Source organism: Hordeum vulgare, chromosome 7H (assembly GCF_904849725.1).
Source record: "Hordeum vulgare subsp. vulgare chromosome 7H, MorexV3_pseudomolecules_assembly, whole genome shotgun sequence".
Classification (NCBI taxonomy): domain Eukaryota; kingdom Viridiplantae; phylum Streptophyta; class Magnoliopsida; order Poales; family Poaceae; genus Hordeum; species Hordeum vulgare.
The window spans coordinates 64,337,549-64,358,076 of record NC_058524.1 but is presented as its reverse complement, the minus strand read 5'-3'; the positions used below and the strand labels follow the sequence as shown (position 1 = coordinate 64,358,076).

General features: G+C 44.5%; 4 protein-coding genes across 4 annotated transcripts; 3 read left to right on the top strand and 1 right to left on the bottom strand.

The window, feature by feature from the left end:
- Window positions 1-3,963: 3,963 nt before the first annotated feature.
- LOC123411758 lies at window positions 3,964-5,783 on the top strand. Its single transcript, XM_045104724.1, has 4 exons — window positions 3,964-4,015; window positions 4,209-4,542; window positions 4,633-5,384; window positions 5,520-5,783. The coding sequence occupies exons 1-3, from the start codon at window positions 3,987-3,989 to the stop codon at window positions 5,371-5,373; spliced, it is 1,104 nt and encodes a 367-aa protein (XP_044960659.1). The 5' UTR covers window positions 3,964-3,986; the 3' UTR covers window positions 5,374-5,384; window positions 5,520-5,783.
- A 429-nt stretch (window positions 5,784-6,212) lies between these two features.
- On the top strand, window positions 6,213-7,259 carry LOC123406967. Its single transcript, XM_045099985.1, has one exon. It carries the CDS (start codon window positions 6,213-6,215, stop codon window positions 7,257-7,259), a length of 1,047 nt encoding a protein of 348 aa, XP_044955920.1.
- A 4,069-nt stretch (window positions 7,260-11,328) lies between these two features.
- LOC123413038 (beta-1,3-galactosyltransferase 6-like) lies at window positions 11,329-12,682 on the top strand. Its single transcript, XM_045105983.1, has 2 exons — window positions 11,329-12,252; window positions 12,335-12,682. Exons 1-2 carry the CDS (start codon window positions 11,421-11,423, stop codon window positions 12,562-12,564), a joined length of 1,062 nt encoding a protein of 353 aa, XP_044961918.1. The 5' UTR covers window positions 11,329-11,420; the 3' UTR covers window positions 12,565-12,682.
- On the bottom strand, window positions 12,655-20,387 carry LOC123413037. The gene is made up of 9 exons (XM_045105982.1): window positions 20,191-20,387; window positions 18,129-19,417; window positions 17,649-18,009; window positions 17,143-17,227; window positions 16,498-16,554; window positions 15,698-15,757; window positions 15,390-15,608; window positions 13,985-15,286; window positions 12,655-13,517 (listed from the first exon to the last, which is right to left on the bottom strand). The coding sequence occupies exons 2-9, from the start codon at window positions 19,366-19,368 to the stop codon at window positions 13,206-13,208; spliced, it is 3,636 nt and encodes a 1,211-aa protein (XP_044961917.1). The 5' UTR covers window positions 19,369-19,417; window positions 20,191-20,387; the 3' UTR covers window positions 12,655-13,205.
- Window positions 20,388-20,528: the final 141 nt, after the last annotated feature.

Genomic DNA, 20,528 nt, shown 5'->3' with positions numbered 1-20,528 from the left:
CGGCAGCGCTTTTGATCGACATGTCGATTCAATGTCGACCCAGTAAGAGGTCATGTCCGCTCTGAACCAGCATGAATATGGCGCTGACAATCTGGAGTGACGTTGGCCGACATGAATGTGCGGCAGCTGCTTCGCACGGGAGAGGGTGCAAGCATGAATAATTTTTTCGATGGGTCTGGACGTCCGTAAAGCCTCTCTAGTTTGCATTGTTATACAAAAAAATAGACGTCTGAACCACTTCACGGGCTAATAAGGTACCGTGTTGTATGACAAAATGTGTCTGAATCATCTGGTTCGAACGGTTGAGGGGGTTTGAGAGTCGTGCCCTTACTATCTTTATACTCCTATGTTAGAGTTGGTTAGCATCCATGTGTCACCTCTTTCCCTTCCATGCACATCATTTTCTTGTTGCTCCCTCTCGTATAACAAGGGCAACAACGCATATCTCGTTCGACTACAAAGTGCGTGTTTAACCTTCCTCATCTTCGAGACAAACTGGCCGATCAAGTTTTTAAATTGGACAACTTTGACCTACATCAGATATGCGCAGGCTGCTCATTTTTCGAAGAATGCACACCGTGATTTGAGTTCTTGAAAGCATCTACACGCGAGCACCCAGACCCGTCTCAAACATCCGGTCGAACGGCTTGATCAATGTCTGGTCAAAAAAATATGATGTAGATCGGCTCCTTAAACAGGTCTTAAACATTCGGGCTAGCTATCCGACACTTCTCATATTCAACTCAAATTTAAGACGATTACGGGGCGTCCGGACGCTAATTGATTCAAGTGGGTAGCTTCACTAGACCCATAGATCATGGAACAAATAGGATGGGCAGGCCCAATCACCACACCACACATATAGACGCGAATTTCCCTCCTTACTGTTTGTGCGACTCTCATCGTGCTCGGGCGCATCTGCTCGACATGCCTACCCCATCACAAATTGCACCAGATCCACCAAATCCTTCCTCCTCCTCCCCCTCCCCTTCTCTTTCCCGCGTTCGAGCCCTCGCCGTCAATACCCTTGATCCACATCCCCACCGTCGGTCCCGATCCATCGCCCAAGATGTCATCCAACCCCTCCCCCACCGCCACGACAGAGGTTATGTCTGCCACATCTGTCGGTGTCCTGTCCTTGGCTTCGTCGTGCAACCCGGAGAACAACGCCTGGAGGAACTGGGGCCGCCGACAGCGAGAGGGGGAAGCAGTTGTGATGTCGCGGGGAGTGGAAGGGGACATGAAGGAGCAGCTGTCCCGCCAACCGCACCCGGCACCCCACACCCCATCCATCCGTCCACCGACAAGGAGAGCCGTCGGAGCAGGTTGGGACAGAGGAGGATCCGATGGCCGGCTGGGGCATTCCGGACAACTTTCCGCCAATGCAGATGCGGGTGGTGGATGTGTGCCACTCGTTGCACCTCGTTCGGGTGCGGATAAGCACGGGCATCGGTAGCGCCCAGGCTGCCCACGACATGTTCGATAGAATGACACAACAAGACTTGGTATGTTAAATTGCCCATGTCCACTCAACTTTACATATGGCATGTTTTAATGTTTTGCATGGACCGTACATGATGAATACTCATAAAACCGTGATCATTTAGGAGGTGTTCCTGTCGAACATGATCAATGAAAATCAAGGTCTGACAGAAATTGATTACGAATTGGGGGATCCAACTTGCCCTTCATTTGAAGTTGGGACAACATACAGTGCCAAAACTAGCAAGAAAAATAAGAAGGGAAAGACGGTCAAGGCAAGAGGTCCAGCATTCTCAACTTTTGAGGATATCTTGTTGGTCAAAACTTGGTTGGCCACAACAATGGATCCAATATGTGGCATCGAGCAAAAGGGGAGTATTGGGAGAAGATTTGGAAGGGAACAAAAGGAATATGTGGAGTCGCACCCTATCTTCACCAACCGCAATGTGGCATTACTCCAACATCGATGGGGCATCATTTAAGGGGAAGTGAGCAAGTACATCAGATACTACTCACAAGTGACTGTCCGCCCTCAAAGTAGGATGGGAGTGGAAACTCGCGTAAGCTACTTCATCCTCTCACCATTTGTGTACTTCATCTTGCATTATCGTGCTCATACATTTGTTTTTTGCTAGACGGCGGTGGCGGCCACAATGTATCATGAAAGGGAGAAGAAGTCGTTTGATTTTAGTCATTGTTGGATCATTTTGAATGGTCGGCCAAAATGGACACAAGTTGTCATTGATCTCAAGGCCGGGAAGGAGAGGAATAATGGATCAAGCTCCCACCAATCAATTGGGTTCGATGATGAAGAGGAAGATATTGTGGTCACTATGCCAAAGAATAACCGAGAAGTCATGGGAAACAACTGCCATGTAGGACTCTGACATCCCCAACCTACTCAAACCATCTCCCAGTCGCATTCTCTCCACTCCGTCCCTCCTTCCCCTTGCTTTACATCCGCGTCCTCCTCCTCCAACATCGTCGTTGTACCTCTCCGGCCTGGTCACCACTCAGGCATTGTTGGATGTCCGCAACCATCACTCTCGTGCCCACTAGCCTTGTACTACGATGTCGTCTACCCATGATCCGTCCATGGCCAGGTGCCCTCCCCCCTACTGACGACGTCCATGGTGGACACCACGCCCGACAAGTGTACGTCAAATACATTGGGCTTATTTTCGAACTTCAGTGTCGTTTTTAGAGTAAGGATGGTGAGGTACTCGTCCATGAAGAATGAGTTGTTGTGTGATGCACGGTTGGCCGTATCTACGGACTTTATATGCAGGAGCAGAAGGGGTTGTTTTGGTAGCGCGTGCATGGTTTGTTTCGTGCGCGAAAGCACATTGCGTCCTACGCCATGCACATCATCGCAATATAAAGTCATTAATGCATCGATGATACACGATCCGGAATTCTATCAAGAAGTTTTGTGGCGCGCTTGATCGCCGGAGGCAATGTGGCCATTGCCTGCGACAAGCATGGAGGTTGTAGGTTTTGCTTCTTGTTGCTCTACATGTCGATTGATTCATTCACTCATTGTTGGTCTATACATTGTGTAGCCTGCACACACTGACGTGATGTACTACTGGTCAGAGGACGGACCATTCACGCACATGCATTGTTGGATGAAGTTTAAGGAACAGTATGTGTGTGTCAGCATGTGACAGAGGTGCAGCTAGTATCGTTGAATTCCATCTTTTCATGAAAAACTTGTTAAACATCCGGTTGAATTCGAATCATTTTTGTATTAGACATATTTACATGCTATTTATGAATGATTTGTGCTATTTTCTATCAAATTTTAATGAATTCCGACGTGTTTGATATAATTCGTCCGGTTAGCTAAAACCAGATTTAAAATATATGCCGACAACTTTGGATGTCCACGAACTAGTCCCTAGGTCCACAGATGGAGGTCCACAGATGGATGCGGTGTCCGAATGAGATGCCCAACATGCATACAAAACTCAACACATGATCACATGCACAACTAAGGCTGGCCCCAATGCAAGTAACTTCGTTGGTAACTTCATGTCCAGCTCAGCAAAATTTCCTACGTGGCAGTGAGTTAATGAGGAGAGAAGGAATTGGAGTAACCACCGTGGTTACCGTAACTTCGCGCTTTGTACGAGACTTTTTTAATGCTAGAAGATCTCGTGTGCGCTGTGAGCGCTTCGCGTGGAGAGAAAAGAAATTCCCATCGAGAGACACCACGCCTGCGCCTCCATCCTCATCCAGCTCGCCCCGCTCTCCGTCGGGCCGTCCGTCCAGCGGCGCCTCTGGCCGGCGGCGCCACCTTGCTAATCCTAATCATGGCCAAATCCGGTGCCCGTAAGGAGGCGGCGCCAGTCCGGTCACCGGCGACCTCGCCGCAGCAGCACTTCCCCGGCCCGGCAAGCTCGTACGCGAGCGGCTCGGCACAACAACTCTTCTACCCGGGCGCCCCGACGTGTTCCTCCGCCAATACCTCAACGCCGCCGCCGCACCTGTACCCACCCCTCATGGAGACCTCCTCTCCCAACCCTACATGGTAAATCTCTGCTTTTGATTCAATCTTGGGCAATTTTGGATTCAAGTCTGTAGCCGTTTCTATCCTGAATTGATTCAGTGTATAGGTAATTTCTATCTCCGTTCAAGTATATCTTGTTTTAAGCCTTTGTATGTTGTTGTACAAAATTGCATTGTTGTTATAATATGCTCATGAACTCTGATATTTGTAACAGGAGGCCAATGTACACCGCTGCACCTGAAAGCTTGCTAAATTTTGGGCAATTCCCTCCAATGCATCCTTATAATTTTCGACCTCCGCCGGTCCACTATCCAGAACAAGGACACGGCAATTTGGAGAATTTGCACTTTGTTGGGGCTTCTCCACACGATTCCTTTTCAACACCACCACCGCCACCGCACCCTAAAGTCGCATCTCGGTCTGGTCCTGCAAAAGTGGATTCGACATCTTCCAAAAAGAAAAGGAAGACCATCAATGTAGATGAAGAAGAATTGGGAGAAAGGACCGCATATCGTCTGCCCTATACACCCGAGGAACATGACAGACTGGTAAGCATATTCGTTGCTCAAATCCATATTATGTGCATGTAATTTCTTGATGCTTGTTGGGCTCAACTAAATTAAATGTGAACAATGTAGGCTGGTGCTTGGCTAGAGTGTTCACTGAATCCCATCGATGGGAACGGAAAGAAGGGTGAGCAGTTCTGGGATGACATTGCTGCTCTCTACAATGGTGCCACACCAAGTAACCGGAAGAGAGATCGCAATCAGTTGAAGATGGAATGGCAAAGGACCAAGAAAAAGCTCGGTGCTTTCCATGGGGAGTGGATTGCTGTTATGGGAGTGTATCATAGTGGTCACAACAGTCATGACCTACAAAAAATGGCCTTGGAGAAGTACGAACGCAACTATCATCAGCCTTTCCAACATTTAACTATGTGGGAAAAACTTAAGGATGATAGCAAATGGCTAACCTCTTACAAACACATGACTGCAAAAAAAGGTAACATGACAGATAGCAATACCACATCAAATATGATCAACTTGGAGGCTGAGGAGCGCCCAAAAGTTGGCCGTGATAAGGCTAAGCTTGAACGTGCTGGTAAAGGCAAGTCAGGAGGGCTCTCGCAAGAGCTTGGAGAAAGATTGGTCAAATTCATCGAGGTTAACAATCAATCGATGGAGGACCGTCAAAAGGTGATAAATAGCCAGGTTCTTTTATCAAATCAACAACTTGAAACTGCAAAGATCAACAACAAGACAAAAATGTTGGATGTTTATTCCAAAATGCTTTTAGCGGACACATCTAAGATGGATGATGGTGAAAAGGCCCGGCGTGCAAAGGCTTTGAGTAATATGGAGGCCATGTTATTTTCTTGAAGGAGATGCAGGTATTTTTACTATGAACTTGAATCGCTGCTCTATTTCATGTCGAAACTTCCTCTATAATTACTTGTGTCCTCACTCTTACTTGAGAGAATAATAATTACATCTACTGATTATTTATTTATCTACTGTTTGGCAAGGTGATTGAAGGGAAAGAAGTGGTGCACTACGAAGCATATTAGAAGTTAGCTCGGTCAGTTTGTTGTGTGAACCTGATGGATCGTTCATCACTTTTGGTGTCGGGTCAGTTTATTTTGTAAACCATGGATTGTTATTGTGTGTGCCTGGTGGATTTTTAATTGTGTACCTGATGGACCGATCAGCTACTCTAGAATTGATGTGAACGTGGTGTTTTGCTGTTAGCTTTTGGACTGATCAGCTACTATTGCCAGTTACCTTTTTAATCATTGGTGAGGCTCAATCGTTTCAGTTTCTATCTACACATGAACCGTTGCACAATACTGTGCTATATATACAAGCCTACGCCTTCTCTTTTTCTTACTCCTTCACTACTATATTTTCCCCTGTTCCGCAAGATGGCCAGCACTGAACCTGCCGATGGTTCCGATGGTGAAGCAGAAGCAAGTATCACCAATCCTTCCTCCCTCTACACACTAGAAGACTACGTTGTCCAGATGGACATGTTGGACTCATTAGGAAAGGAGATCGCAGTAGAAGTGAAGGAAAGCCTCCAAGATCAAGCAAGATCAAGCAGGAGTGGTCCGAGGACATACGTGAACAGGCCACGTGAAGCAGCCGCTGAGCAATTGGTACGTGACTATTTCTGTGATAATCCTGTCTACAAGCAGAAAGTATTTCGTAGAAGATTTCGGATGAGAAGGCCTCTTTTCGAGCGTATTGTACATGCATTAGGAGAGTGGTCTCCTGAGTTCACACAAAGGAAAGATGCTCTTGACCGCGATGGACTCTCTCCGTTGCAGAAATGCACAGCGGCTATTCGCCAATTGGCGTATGGTACCCCGGCGGACGCTCTCGATGAGTATCTTAAGATTGCCGAGAGCACTTCAGTTAAGTGCTTAAAACTGTTTGTCGAAGGCGTGATTCATATATTTGGTGATGAGTATATGCGAAGACCCAATGTCGACGATGTGCAGCGATTACTTGATATTGGAGAGAGTCGTGGGTTTCCCGGCATGTTAGGAAGCCTCGATTGTATGCACTGGCATTGGGAGAAATGTCCCACGGAGTGGAAGGGGCATTTCACTAGCGGGTATAAAGGAGCCCCTACTGTTATTCTAGAGGCGGTTGCATCTCAAAATCTTTGGATATGGCATGCCTTTTTTGGTGTTGCCGGATCCAACAATGACATCAACGTGCTTAACCAATCAATGCTGTTCACTGAGCAACTGAAAGGGCAAGCTCCTCGAGTGAACTATACTGTCAACGAGAAGGAATATCAACTTGGTTACTACCTTGTAGATGGAATATACCCCGAGTGGGCAGCATTCATGAAGTCAATACCCATGACTCTAACAGAAAAACACAAGTTGTTTGCGAAACATCAGGAAGGAGCAAGGAAGGACGTGGAGCGTGCATTTGGTGTGTTGCAGGCGCGATGGTCTATTTTACGTCTTCCGGCACGTTTATATGACCGGGGCGATCTCAATAATATTATGTTGGCGTGCATCATTTTGCACAACATGATAGTCGATGATGAACAAGAAGAGGCTGGAAATATTCTTGATTTAAATTATGAAGCGGGCTCATCAATTGTCCTTCCTTCGGTATTTACGCACGGTAACATACCAGAATTTGCCGAGGTACTTGAAAGAGATGCTAGAGTCCGCGATCGTCCGATGCATAAGGCTCTTAAAAATGATCTGATTGAGCATATATGGAGAAAGTTTGGGCGAGAATAGATTATATTTAAGTCTTGATCAATGTACTGCTAAATATGTTTTATATATTTTAATAATATTATATTTTACTTTATTATTTATTATGATCTAAATTTGTGTTTTTTTTATTTATCCATGGGTACCTGAAAACACAATTTTTATTGATACATGGCACGTATAGATCACAAAGTTGAAATGCTACTATAGATCCCACAAAAGCAATAAATGAACCCTCTAAGTTACCACCCACTATGAAGGTAGTAACATAGAGTAGTAACATGCTTATGTGTCATGTATGTTACTACTCAATGTTACTCCCCATTGTGACCAGCCTAAGAAAGAACTCCACACATACACATTGGTCGGTTCAGTGTAGGATTGTTTATCCCCCAAAAGCAAGCGTGTAGGATCATTAATTTACTTAGAAGACAGTGTGCAATCAAGTGTTCGATTTAATAGGCTTTGTCAACGATCGTATAGCACGGTGGACGATACAATGACGTACGTACCGACCGGTAGAGCATCCGAGAATCTCCGCTGTTTCAGGGTCAAATCACGGTTTACCAATAACATTTCCCAGTGGCAAATGACAGAGCAGCACTGTCAACTAGTAGTACTAGTACTTCCATTCCACAGTACATGATCTGTGTATATATGTGTGCCAAAGCGCAAGGTCGTTGTGCATGTGCTCCATTGCACACAACGCAAAGCCTTGTCTAGCGATGTCATCGTTGTTGTCGTCCTTCTTGTACTCGTCTTCTACATTTTTTGAAGACTGTATGGATTTGTAGACTGAGTTGGGCCCGGTCAAAAAAAACTAGGACAGAATCGAGTAGAAAAAAGGAAAGAAAAGGAACAGAAGAAAGGAAAGCACTAGCTCATTTTTTTTTTCATAATGTAGTGCGTGTACATTATTTTAATGACATACTCCCTCCGTTCGGAAATACTTGTCTTAAAAATGAATGTATCTAGATTTATTTTAGTTAAAGATACATACATTGTATACATTTTTAGGACAAGTATTTCCGGACGAAGGGAGTACTTAGCAAATTTTGACCAATTACTGAAGAAAATAATTATATCTACAATATTAAACATGTACAATATGAAAAATATATCTCATGTTGTATTTAATGATATGCATTTGGTATTCTAAGCGTAGATGTTTTTTCTCTATAAACTTGATGAAAGTTTGTACAATTTGACATTAAAAAAATCTATAGGCATTATGAGTGAGAGCGGAGGAAGGGTACTTACTTGTCTTTTGGAGGATATATGAATCAGCCAGCTCATCATAACATGAAACATTCAATGCTGGCTAATGACGCACGACAGAAAAGGAAATTTTTGTTTTGTTTTGAGAGTGAAACAAAAAAGGAATTCTAACAAAGCTGCTAGCTGGCAGAGTGTCTAAACCAATCACGACACACCACCATTATATACTTTTCCACCTATCTTTGTGTTCTGCCTTTTGATTTGGGTATTGACAGACCAGAAGTTCCACATAGTTCTATTTCAAAAATATCAAAATAATTCAGAGATTTCAAACAAAAAAAGTTCACGCAGGTTTCAAAGGGTTTGGTATCATTTTACGCCTATCTCTCGAATATTTCAGTGATCTTCCCAAATTCATATTCTTTTTATTCAATGTTTTCTATTATATGAGGGAATTTTCATTATTTCAATTTATTTTACAAATATAATTTATAAATATCCGGACAAATTTCAATAATTCATATTTTAACAATTTTCCAAAACATTCCCTGTCATTCTAGTAAATTTCAATTATTTCATCCATATTTCAATCAATTTTATCCATATATATATAAACAAATTAACGGTCTCTGTTACCAAGTTGAGCCGATAGAAAATTCGTGTAGGCTGATGCCATGCTTTAAGAAATATGCTCATGAATTTTCAGATAGAAGTTATGTAGTGAGCGTAAAATTTTCCTAACTTCCCACTTTTCCCCATAGAAATGTTCCATCGAGTTTATTAACCATGGAAGGACATGAATAATTTTTCTAGGGTTTATAGAAAGGATGCAACTAGCTCTTCCCTTTGGCTCGTCGGCACCGCCATGGGTCCTTGGCCTCCACCGGCCACAACGACGGTGGGAGGATGGAGGAACCCTAGATTGTCACTAACCGTATCTCATATGGTCTTTGAGTTCTTCCTCGCTAGTGAAGTGGGCCAACAACGATTGTGAGAATATGCTTCCTCGACTTTCCCATGTTTATGTCCTTTCTTGGAGTGGCATGGACAAGTTGGACGATGATGCCGATCTCGGGCACTCGGTATAGTGTGATTCAGTTTGTTCACGACAATGGTGTTCGGCAGAGGAGATGTTGTTGTGACATGTTGTTCATCACGGCCCGACTACGCCTAAAATTTAGTCTTCCTCAAGCCCGAACACGTCCCAGCCCAACTGTCGGACTCAATTTGCAGGACCGAGCACGGCCCGCTGGCATGATTAGACCTAGCCTAGTCTAAGATTTTTGGTTTGGGTTGGGTCGGGCCATCCGGTCCGGGCTGCCCATGGCCAGGTATAAGTGGAGCCCATGTCGAGCCGATGAAACTTGTGTTTTTTATATATCTGATTGCTAATATTATATCCTACCTAAAATCCTAAAAGTGAAGCTACGCCTTTTGACCTCTTCGAACGCACACTTGTGTGGGTTGTCTGATAGAATCGCGTGGAGGAGAATCGCTAGGGACGAGGCATAGTTGATTTCCTATGGCTCCGTTAGACAAGTGAGGATAGTGCACTTATTCAAATGACTTATGGTTGGGGAAAAGTCATCACACGAGACAAAACCCGGTGAACACTAAGAGTACAATCACATGCATTTACTTACATTTCAAAAAATATATTAATAATCTACACCTTTCAAACCATGTGTCAAAATTGCGATATGTTTCCATTGCTACCCTTTTTGCGACTAGCTCTTCAAAACCAGATTTCATATTTATATGTTTCTACACTTTTTTCGTGAGAAACTTTACTGCTACATGAACTATTTTTTATATTATGAGAAACAACTTTATTATTGTGCAAGCCAACTTCTTGTTAGATTTCGAAGAATGTAGCATGTGTGTGCATCTACTGCATTTTTTGAAAATTAAAAAAAAACAATAACTTTTTAGTCGGCCAATGGAATTAAGATTCATTTTCACCCTTAAACTTGACTCATGTGGCACTAAACTTGCACACAGCTACTAATTAGTTACATGATGTACTGTGAAAATTCAAAAACAAAGTTGCTTAGTGTTTATGAAGTTGCATGCTATTGCTAATTAGTTGCTCGATGGTACAATGAAAGTTGCCTACTATGATTTTGAAGTTGCATTTGAAAATTAATGTATCGACATTGCTACGAGGTTGTCTATCTTGGTGATATTTAGTTGCCCACAATAACCTGAAAGTTGCATATCATGGTTCCTTAGTTGGCTACCTCGAAAACAAAGCTCCCTATAGCGCCATGAAGTATTTTACAAACAACTTCTAGATAATATTAGGGTAACCATTAGTCATGGTAGAAAATCTAAGGGTAGACAATCATGATAACCAGCTTACATCATGAAAAACAAACATGTAGGGAGTTGCTTCTGGTATCACTATAGTTGGTTCCCGTGGCACTAGAATTGCCCTGAGAAATTTTTGGTTGAAATACATTCATGCGATATCTAGTTTTGAGGAGTTATATGGGAGGGGTCCAAAAGTGAAAACAGATCACAACTGTACGACATTTTGCTCAAAAATTGTAGCTTTTCTATTTGTTCTAAACATGGTTTCCTTTTTAGGCTGAGTATGCAGGCATTGATTTTTTTCATGGATGTGTGTCTAGAATCACTAGCCCACAACACATGGAGGCCCACAAACAAAGTGAGTACCTTGTTTCCTTTTTAGATTGAGTGAAAAAAATAAGCATTCTTCTTATGGATATGTGTCCAGGACCACTTACCAGCCAATTACTAGCTAGACGCGTCCATAATATATTCATCAATACTGTAGGTGCATGATAAAGTGACGAAGAGTACTGGCCAATGAGCTTTAGAAATCAAAATCAGATGTATTTTCCGCTTATAACAAAAACAAATCGAGTGCATTTATTGCTTCATTTACCAAGAACATTTCCCATTGGCAAACGACAGAACAGCAGTGCTTCGATTCCACACCTTATGACGCATAGTAGTACTATATATGTATGCGCACATGTGTGGCGTGCACCATTGCAAACAACCCAAGTTCGAGCAATGTCGTCGCCGCCGTCGTGCTCGTCGTACCTCGGGAGGCCGACCTACTGCGCCGTGGCACTCGTCCTCCTCCTCACCCTGCTCTGCATCACCTTCCCCGCCTACCTGCGCAACCCGGTCAGCGTCGCGAGCTGCTTCACGGGAGCCGACGTCCGTGCCGCCGCCGCCGCCGCCCAGCCAGCAGCGTCGGCGTCGGCGGCGTTGGTGGCGGACGACGGGGGTCAGCTCAGCATCCTGGTCGGCGTGCACACGATGCCCAAGAAGCACTCCCGGCGGCACCTGATCCGGATGGCGTACGCGCTGCAGCAGACGGCGGCGCTCCGGGGCGCCGCGCGGGTGGACGTCCGGTTCGCGCTCTGCGCGCGGCCGATGCCGCCCGAGCACGCCGCGTTCGTGGCGCTGGAGCGCCGCGCCTACGGCGACGTGCTGCTCTTCAACTGCACCGAGAACGCCGAGGACGGCAAGACGTACACCTACTTCGCGGACCTGCCGGCCATGCTCGGGGGCGCCGGCGGCGGCTCAGGCGAGGGGCGGCCGTACGACTACGTGATGAAGGTGGACGACGACACGTACCTCCGGCTGGACGCGCTGGTGGAGACGCTGCGCCGTGCGCCGCGGGAGGACATGTACTACGGCGTGGGCCTGCCGTTCATGGACCGCGAGTCGCCGCCGTTCATGCTCGGCATGGGGTACGTGCTCTCCTGGGACCTCGTCCGGTGGATCGCCGACTCCGACATGGTCAGGAGGAAGGCCAAAGGTACGTACGCGCTCCCTCTGCTTGTGAATCACCAAGTCCGGTAGGAGATCTGAGATAAACCCTCTGCGTGCGTGTGCATCAGGCGTGGAGGACGTGACAATGGGGAACTGGCTGAACGAGGGCGGCAAGGCCAAGAACAGGGTTAACATCTTCCCCAGGATGTACGACTACAAGGGCGCCCAGGCCAAGGATTTCCTGGAGGACACCATTGGCGTGCACCAGCTCAAGGAGGACATCCGGTGGGCGCACACGCTGGCGCACTTCAACGCCACCTCCGACGACCTCCGGCCTTCCGGAGAGGGGAGCTCATAGATTCATATGTGGAAGACCTGTAAATTTCCAGAGTTAAACTGCCTCACTCAAGGGCAGCCTGTCTAGAAATCCAGCAGTTTCACATGCATATGATATGATACATTTGGCATTAATTAAACACTGGATTCCCGAGTTTCCAAACAGGGCCTGAATGATGCACTGAGTACATCAGCATTATTTTCCACTTAAGAGCATCATATCTCTGCACTGATAAGAGCTCGCTAGAAACAACTAAAAATACAATGAACATCCATGCTAGATGTACAGAAATGAACCTGAGGCCTTCCTGGAGACCGGTGAAATATCTACTCGCCAATTCGATCCAAGAAAGGACCTCACCATCCCTGGCGCGCCCGTCGCGGGTGCTTGGATCTTTACCAGAGGGAATGCTTTCCCACGCTCACCGACAGCTAGCCGATTTTATGAAAGACGGGGCTATACATGTAGTAGACCATCCTCACCATTTCAGTTTCTCTACTCAGCTCCAGACATGAATTTCCTGTTCAACAAATGGTTGACATGTTGTCTATATCCACAGGTGAATAACCAGCCCAGCAGCGCAGGTAATTATCCTCTGGTAGATGCAGCAAGGTGAGCAGAGCCGATATCCTGTGCAAAGAAATGAAACGCTACAAAGACCTTCAACTCGGGGCAGGGCTCTTTCTAGACCTTCTTGGATCACTCGACTTGTGTTCAGGACCTGCCTCTTCCTGCATTTTGGCCTGGCTAGATTCACTCGTTCGAGAAGCTTTTGACCGTTGACTCTTTCTAGTTCCTGTGCTCCTTGCATCCGTTGGCTTGGACTTTGCTCTGACCGGCCTTGCACTAGAAGACCCACGCGATTTCCGTTTTGATCTCACGCCCTGTTTAGCCACCTGTTTCAATCCTTGTTGGGTTTGACACTGGTCGTTGTTTTCTTGCAACTCTGAACAAGCAACTGATGTTGAAGTTCCCTGCAAAATGAAGTATGCATATGTTATCAGCGAGCTTCAAGAAGAAGAAAAACAACATGCAGAGAAGAAAGGCTCAAAAACATTCAGATCACTCAGGAGGAAAGATTTTTAAGTTCCACATCACCAATCAACGACCGACTGATCATTTTGGTATTACTCCCTCCGTTCCTAAATGAAAGTCTTTTTAGAGGTTTCACTAGAAACTACACGCGGATGTATATAGAGATGCTTTAGAGTGTAGATTCACTCATTTAGCTTCGTATGTAGTCACTTAGTGAAATCTCTAAAAAGACTTATATTTAGGAACGGAGGGAGTAGAACATGTGAGAATCAGTCACGAACATGTGAACATGTGACAAACATCATGAAACACCAGTAGCGCAGTGCTTGACGTTTAATCATATAGCATAGCAGAAGAGGAAAAAACACAGTACAGTGCAACACCAGATTCATGTGCCAAGCATTACCTTATTTGTAGTCGAACATGGTTCTGTGCCCTGAGCTTGCTCATCTTCAGAATCATCCATTTCCTCACATTCAAACTCAACATGCTGGCTCTCTTCTTCGGAATCACTTAATTCTTCTTGTTCCATTACAATGCCTTGCATTGTTTCTTCGCCAAGCCCTTCAGTGTCATGATGAGAACTAGCATTTGCAGGCTGTAAATTCAAAATACTAGCTCTGTCCTTCACAGACTTTTCTGGCTGAATTCTGGATTTACTAGGAGTACTTCTCAAGTCCTTCGCAATCCTGAAATCCACTGAGGAACACAAATGAATGTCCAAATCAATGTTGTTATCCCTCTCACAAGGGCTTGTGGATGCTTGCATATCAACATCGATCTCTCTTTCGCTTGAGGACGCTTCCCTAACTGTTGACTGGTCATCTACTGGAGGTTCCCTCATACGACCGTCAGATTGATTAGCAAGTGGATGGCAGTTCTCTTCTGGTACTTCCACATGCATCTCAGCTTCAGATCTTTGCAGTAGAGGATGGAAGTCGATGGTATTAGCATTGGCAGGAGCTCCTTCCATGCCATCTGTAGTCTGCTTATTACTTTCCTCAAGTTGAACTTTCTCAAAAGGGAAAAGATTATAATTTCTTGTATGACTAGTAAGATTTTGAACCGAATGGCTATGTGACGGAAGCACTTCTCGAGGATGCTGAAAAAGCAAAGGATGCATTTGAAAATCTTGCTCAGTGCCATCTTCCGTCGAACGTCTATCACACCCATGCTGTTGTGATCTGTCAGTAGTACTATGATGAGGGAAAAGATTAAGCTGTGTATAAACACATTCTGTAAAGGTTGGAGGTGGCACAGGAAACAGATCCTGCGCTGCGTTATCTGAGGTACCATTATAATGTGCTGCCTTCTGATGAAATTCCATCTGGGATATCACACGGACTGAAGGAGGAAGGTTTACAGGAGGCAAATCTGGGGCCAACTTGACGACATGGCTACCTTTCTCTCTAGACAATTGTGAAGCTGGCAGTTCGTCCAAAATCACACCAAACACCCTTTTAGTCGAAGGACCATCAGAAGCGCAAGAGCTAAAAGGTATATATGCAGTGTTGACACCGTGGAGCATACTATTTCTTTTATGCTGCTCAAAGTGGCCATGTGCAGAACCACAATCACCAATGAGGCTGGTGCCCGTCTGCATCATATTCATGCTCCTATTCTCTGTGTCTGCTAAAAATGCTTCATTGACATACAGATCATCATCATAATCATCATTTTCAACATCCTCAGAGGCATCATTATCAGCCTGTCACGAAAGCAAAATAGATCATGCTGAATAACACTACTGTAAATGGAAATAGGCATTCGAATATCTCAAGGTTCTCTTGTGAGTTCGGGAACACACTAACCTCCTGCTCACGACCTACTTGTGAATCAGCCATGGAAGCTTTTCTTTTTCTCCTCTTCGCTTCATATGTTCTCCTCTTTGCTTTTAATGCGTCGCTTTTACTGTAAGATCGCTGAATTCCATTGGCAACTCTCCACTGACGCTGGAGTAGTGCAGGATCTCTGTATGGCACAACAAACTTCCAAACAGATGTCCAGTCATTTTTGAATATCTTAAGGCCCTGTATCAACGTAGGAATGAGGGGAAACGTAAGCAAATACCAATTGAACAGGGAACAGAAGATAGTCTGCAGACACAAGATATAACCACCTCTTCGATACGCTGCACTTCCTCACTACTCAATGGAGAATTCTTCATACGACGCACATGCTGCATTATTTCAAACAAGAATATGCTTAGCTGATTTCTGGAAAGACATCTACTTCCTATTGGGGATCACCATAACAGCCAGTAGAGCATGAGGATCAGGTAATCCCAGTTTCAAACCAGTGTTTGTTTTTGCTACATGGGAACATATTGACCTACCATTTTAAAACACACAGGGGTGCTCTTTGAAACTTCCAGTGACAAGAGGTAAGATCATAGAGCCCCACCAAAGTATTATAAATTTCATCATTTTTTCATACCCTTTAAAAATAGAGCTGGTAGAAATCATTTCTCAGCTTGCTTCTAATTACAATAACCAAATGTGATATGGTCCATATTATAGAAGTTGGTTTTTACAGTTTTCCAGGGAATTTTTGTGTCCGTTACTGTTGACACGTAAGAAATTTTGAAAACATATGTTGCATATCAACATAAAAGAAAAACCTTAAAATAATGGTGATTCAGACAATGCCAATGCTTCTTCATGAGCCTCACAACTTAGAATATCATTTGAATCCAAGGGGCCCTAAATTCCTATGGAAGTATTTTAATCGAAGGAGCCCTAAATTTGTTGTACCGTGGCAACGCAAGGACATTCAAAGCTAGACGATGGGATGAACCGGCACACCATACTTATCGTAATCAGCCAAGACCTTGAGAAATATTCTTGAACCACAAAGGCTTATAAGAATTCATTAATCATCTTATGTGCCAGTAAATGGAAAGATGTACACTTTACTTACCTTGACTGGATTGTCCGTAGCTTTCGCTGAGCTGCGGTTCTTTTGTCTCACAAATATCTACACTACAAAAAAATATGTTACTGAAAGAGTATAAAGCATACAAAGAGAAACAGGATTTTGATCAACTGAAAACTTAGTCAAGAGACTAAACTAAGCACTGGGAAAAACAAGAATTTGCCCATAAGGTCTGGAGTTGTGGTTCTTAGCTGAGATTAGAGGATCAAGATTGATCCAAGCTTGCTTGTATAACGGTAACAAAAGCACAACGATTTTTGGGCAGTAGCCTTTGTTGAAATTAAGCATATAAGAGCCACCAGTCTTAATTTGAAATATGCAACCTGGTGTATTAGTTATTGGGAGTAGATATCAAATTAGGCCGGCCGTAGTGTCAGCACCCAGCAGTGTGGGAACTCTCACTGCCATGCCAATACAATCAAAACAACACTTGTTTCTAATAACGAGTCTTTAATGAATTCAATTTCTTCATATTTTCAGATATTCAGACGAAGTCTGTTACAACACCAAGGGCACCAAACAAGTGATGAAAATACTAAACTGGTATGTCTAGCAAATAATAGAAAACTGTGAGTTACTCAAAAGAAATAGAGAAAGATTTGAAACAAATAAATGACACCACGATAGTACCTGATGTGTTGATTTGCAAGGAAGAAAACGCTTTTGTATCGCTTCCCAGTCGTTATTATATTCCATAAGTCCTAGAGCTAATAATCTGCAGGCAGAAGATAGAGTAAGAATGTTACATAACCAAGAAAATAAAGGACAGCACAGTTAAATTTGGATGTTATATAATCATGCAATTGAAAAGGGTAATATATGATGCCACATTAAGCAAGTGGAACAAAAATGATCAAATTTAATATGATTAACCACCCAAAAGGAGACCTTACAAGATTTTCAATATGAAGATGAAAGGACAGCTTAGTAAAGCCAGGTACAAATTGCATAAAATAGTGACAGTAACACAGGAAAGAAAACAGTACAACCTCAATGGAGACTACAATAAAATTTCGACATTCAGCATTCCTTGAATCTTACATTTTGAAGATTGAAATTCATGAATAGATTAGAATTAACAGAAAAGAAAACCATAATGCATGCCTTAAAAACGTTAGTGAAGATGTAAATCATACCCGTCCTCTGCATCAGTGAAAAGTAGTCTACTGACCATAGCTGCAGGAGGTGGCTTATGAGGAAACAGCGAAAAATTGAAGAGTGGATAAAATCTCTGCGCCAATCTTGCAATATCAAATGGAACGAGAGCAACCGGCTCCTTTTGAGTACTCTCAAAGAGGGTAGCAGCTAAAGATTTCTTGGGCTGTGACTGCCCAGGTGAAGCTGGCGTTGATGTGGACACATTATTTGATCTGTCTTGAGAAACATTGTTAGCTTCCCTGCCAGTGGTAAGTACCGGTGATGGAAAAAGAGGGTCTTTCCTAAACCGGATCCTGTCTGGAGTGCCATCCACATGGCTTTTTCTATACTTCACAACGGCTGTCAATTGAGTAAAAAAAAAAGATGCCTTAAGTCATGGCAAACAAGATGAAAAATAGTATTTGCAAAATTGACCACACACACACACACACACACACACACACACATTGCGTACTCACCGCCTGCAACATCACTTAAATAGCCGAGGGCCAAAGGAAGTGGCGAGACATCAAGGATGGACATAATAGGATTCTTAATTAATGGAATCCATTGGCATTGCGAGCTCTCAGAATAAGCATGACTAATTGCTGACTGAAGATGCTGCCCTTCGAAACAGAATGGTTGACGAATAGTGTTTTTCCTAGCCAATGCTTGATCACGGTAGCCAACCAACTCAACTATCATTTTTTTAACATCAGCAGCCACACGCTGTTTAGATAGGTCAAGAACGCATAGAGAGAAGGTTTGGATCATGAGCTGAACATGTTCATATATCAAAATATGCAATTGGCCAAGTTGCTCATCAGTAAATCCCTCCACTACAGCAGCACCAGTTGCTGATGACAAAGAGGAAGGGACATTGATGTTCTGGGATAGATACTGCCCAGGAACCTGAGGTGTAGGTGAGGCATTCGGCAGAATCGGTCGCAAATTAGCTTTAGTTGATTCCTGTTGATGATTGACTGCCCTAGACAACTCGGGTCTCTTCTTCCTAGTCTGAGGCCTATGACCATCTTTCTCATTCCTACCATTTATGTTCTTATCATTCTCGACATTTTCACCACCATCACTTTCCAGGGCCTCCTCAATTTCAAGCTCAAAGTCTGCATCATTCTCATCTTCATCCTGGGTTTCATCCCCCTGGCAAGCCTGTGGGTCATCACCTCCACCAGATAGGACAGCTGAAAGAAACTTGCGGTACTCCTCTTCCTCATCAACATTCTGCAGGTCACCATCATCGTCAGATTCCTGGAGAAAGGTCTCTAACTCGTCGAGTGCGTAATTTGCCAGGGAGTATCTTGCCCGTGTCCGCCTGCAGATTGCATCTTCCTCGGCACTGGGATGAGTATTCTGTACTGATGGAGAGAAGGAAGGTACAGTCTGTAAGGGTTCCTTTCCCAATCCATTAACACGGCCTTCTCCATTCTCACAATGCAACTGGGTCGAAGTGCTCTCTGGAACATTTTCTTTGCAGGCACCTTTGGCTGACAAACTTTCTTTGGGAAGCAAACGATCACCTGTGTTTCCATTAGCAGGACTACTGCAAGGAATCACCTTAGTGCTTGGTTGATTTTCAAAGCTAGTTCCCTCGCATTCTGCCTCCGAGGTGAGGCTTGACGATGTCTCGGATGGTGATCCTTCCCTATATAAAGGGTTGAAATCCATGTCATCATCCTCCACATCATCATCGACTTCCATACTAAATGAAGCAAGGGTAGCTTATGCAAACAGTAGAACTGCCTATAGTCTGCCATTGATTAGGTGAAGAACAATAAGTTAACAATCTTTAAAATGTTGCTTGTGAGAAATAACAACAAGAGGCACAGCAACGAAACTTAAGACTAATACATATAACTAATGCCTTAATAAATAGGTAAAGCCGTAAAGGATCGTGGCGAAGTAGTTTTAGCTTTTTATAGGAGGTGACGTACAGCAGGTGCAAGACGGCCATCTAATTTTGCGGAAATAATATTAAGTTACAAGAGGTCATTTAATCTTTTTAACTCAACCGCCCCAAATGTGAACTCTTTTATGATTACATCCTAGTTATTACAGTACATAAATACCGACAAAAGCATGCGATTATCAAGGACGACGATGATGAACAAGACTTTCTTCGCTCATTTCACTCGGCTTTGTGTACAATAAATCAAATCTTCCAAGTCTTTGGAGAATCAAGTCGCAATGGATGGTGACTAGAATGTGTACAGCCACAACGTAGACATGCCTAGAGCATAATATTACTTAGGAAGAGCCATATATGGTCTACAAACAACGCAAGCCAGCCAGCCTTAAGAAGGGTGAACTAGGAACAAAAGAGACCAGTTACCAAGCAAATTCGAACCCTAGTAGCATAACAGCGCCCGGATTTACAGAATTTCCCCGTGAAGGAGAGACGAAATTGCAGGTTTCCCGGTGAGAGAAATTCCCGAATCCGCGACCAACCGAACGCGCCTTCGACAGTCCCGATGAAATTGATGAACATAATCGGGGCAAGGAGGCGAGATCAGGGCGGCTTACAGTTTGGACCCGGCGACCTCCCCCCGCCCGGGCGAAATCAGGGCGAGAAGCGCTTTAAACCGGGCGCCGGAGGAGAGGAGACCGGCACCGGGGGAGAGAGCCCGGCGCCGCCGGCAGCCCCGAGGGGGAGGAGGGGCGCGGCGGAGGCGGACGACGGCGACGGGGAAAGAAGGTGCGGCCGTACGTACGTGGTCGGTCGGTTACCCAGCCAGCGGAACGAAACGATCCAAATCGGGTGGCGGACCGACTCGCGACCCCGTAATGCCCCACTCATGGGCCTCAGGCCTAGTCAGGCCCACGCGTAAAGGTCCAGCCATCCATCTCCACCGCCCGCGCGG

Bases quoted from the DNA above. Each gene is read 5' to 3' on its own strand.
- LOC123413038 (XM_045105983.1), top strand. From the start codon at position 11,421: ATGACGCATAGTAGTACTATATATGTATGCGCACATGTGTGGCGTGCA. The intron at 12,253-12,334 runs GTACGTACGCGC...CGTGTGCATCAG, and splicing joins GGTCAGGAGGAAGGCCAAAG to GCGTGGAGGACGTGACAATG.
- LOC123406967 (XM_045099985.1), top strand. From the start codon at position 6,213: ATGAGAAGGCCTCTTTTCGAGCGTATTGTACATGCATTAGGAGAGTGG.
- LOC123413037 (XM_045105982.1), bottom strand. From the start codon at position 19,368: ATGGAAGTCGATGATGATGTGGAGGATGATGACATGGATTTCAACCCT. The intron at 18,010-18,128 runs GTGAGTACGCAA...CTCAATTGACAG, and splicing joins TTTAAGTGATGTTGCAGGCG to CCGTTGTGAAGTATAGAAAA. The intron at 17,228-17,648 runs GTATGATTTACA...TTCTGCCTGCAG, and splicing joins TTCACTGATGCAGAGGACGG to ATTATTAGCTCTAGGACTTA.
- LOC123411758 (XM_045104724.1), top strand. From the start codon at position 3,987: ATGGAGACCTCCTCTCCCAACCCTACATG. The intron at 4,016-4,208 runs GTAAATCTCTGC...TATTTGTAACAG, and splicing joins TCCTCTCCCAACCCTACATG to GAGGCCAATGTACACCGCTG. The intron at 4,543-4,632 runs GTAAGCATATTC...TGAACAATGTAG, and splicing joins CCGAGGAACATGACAGACTG to GCTGGTGCTTGGCTAGAGTG.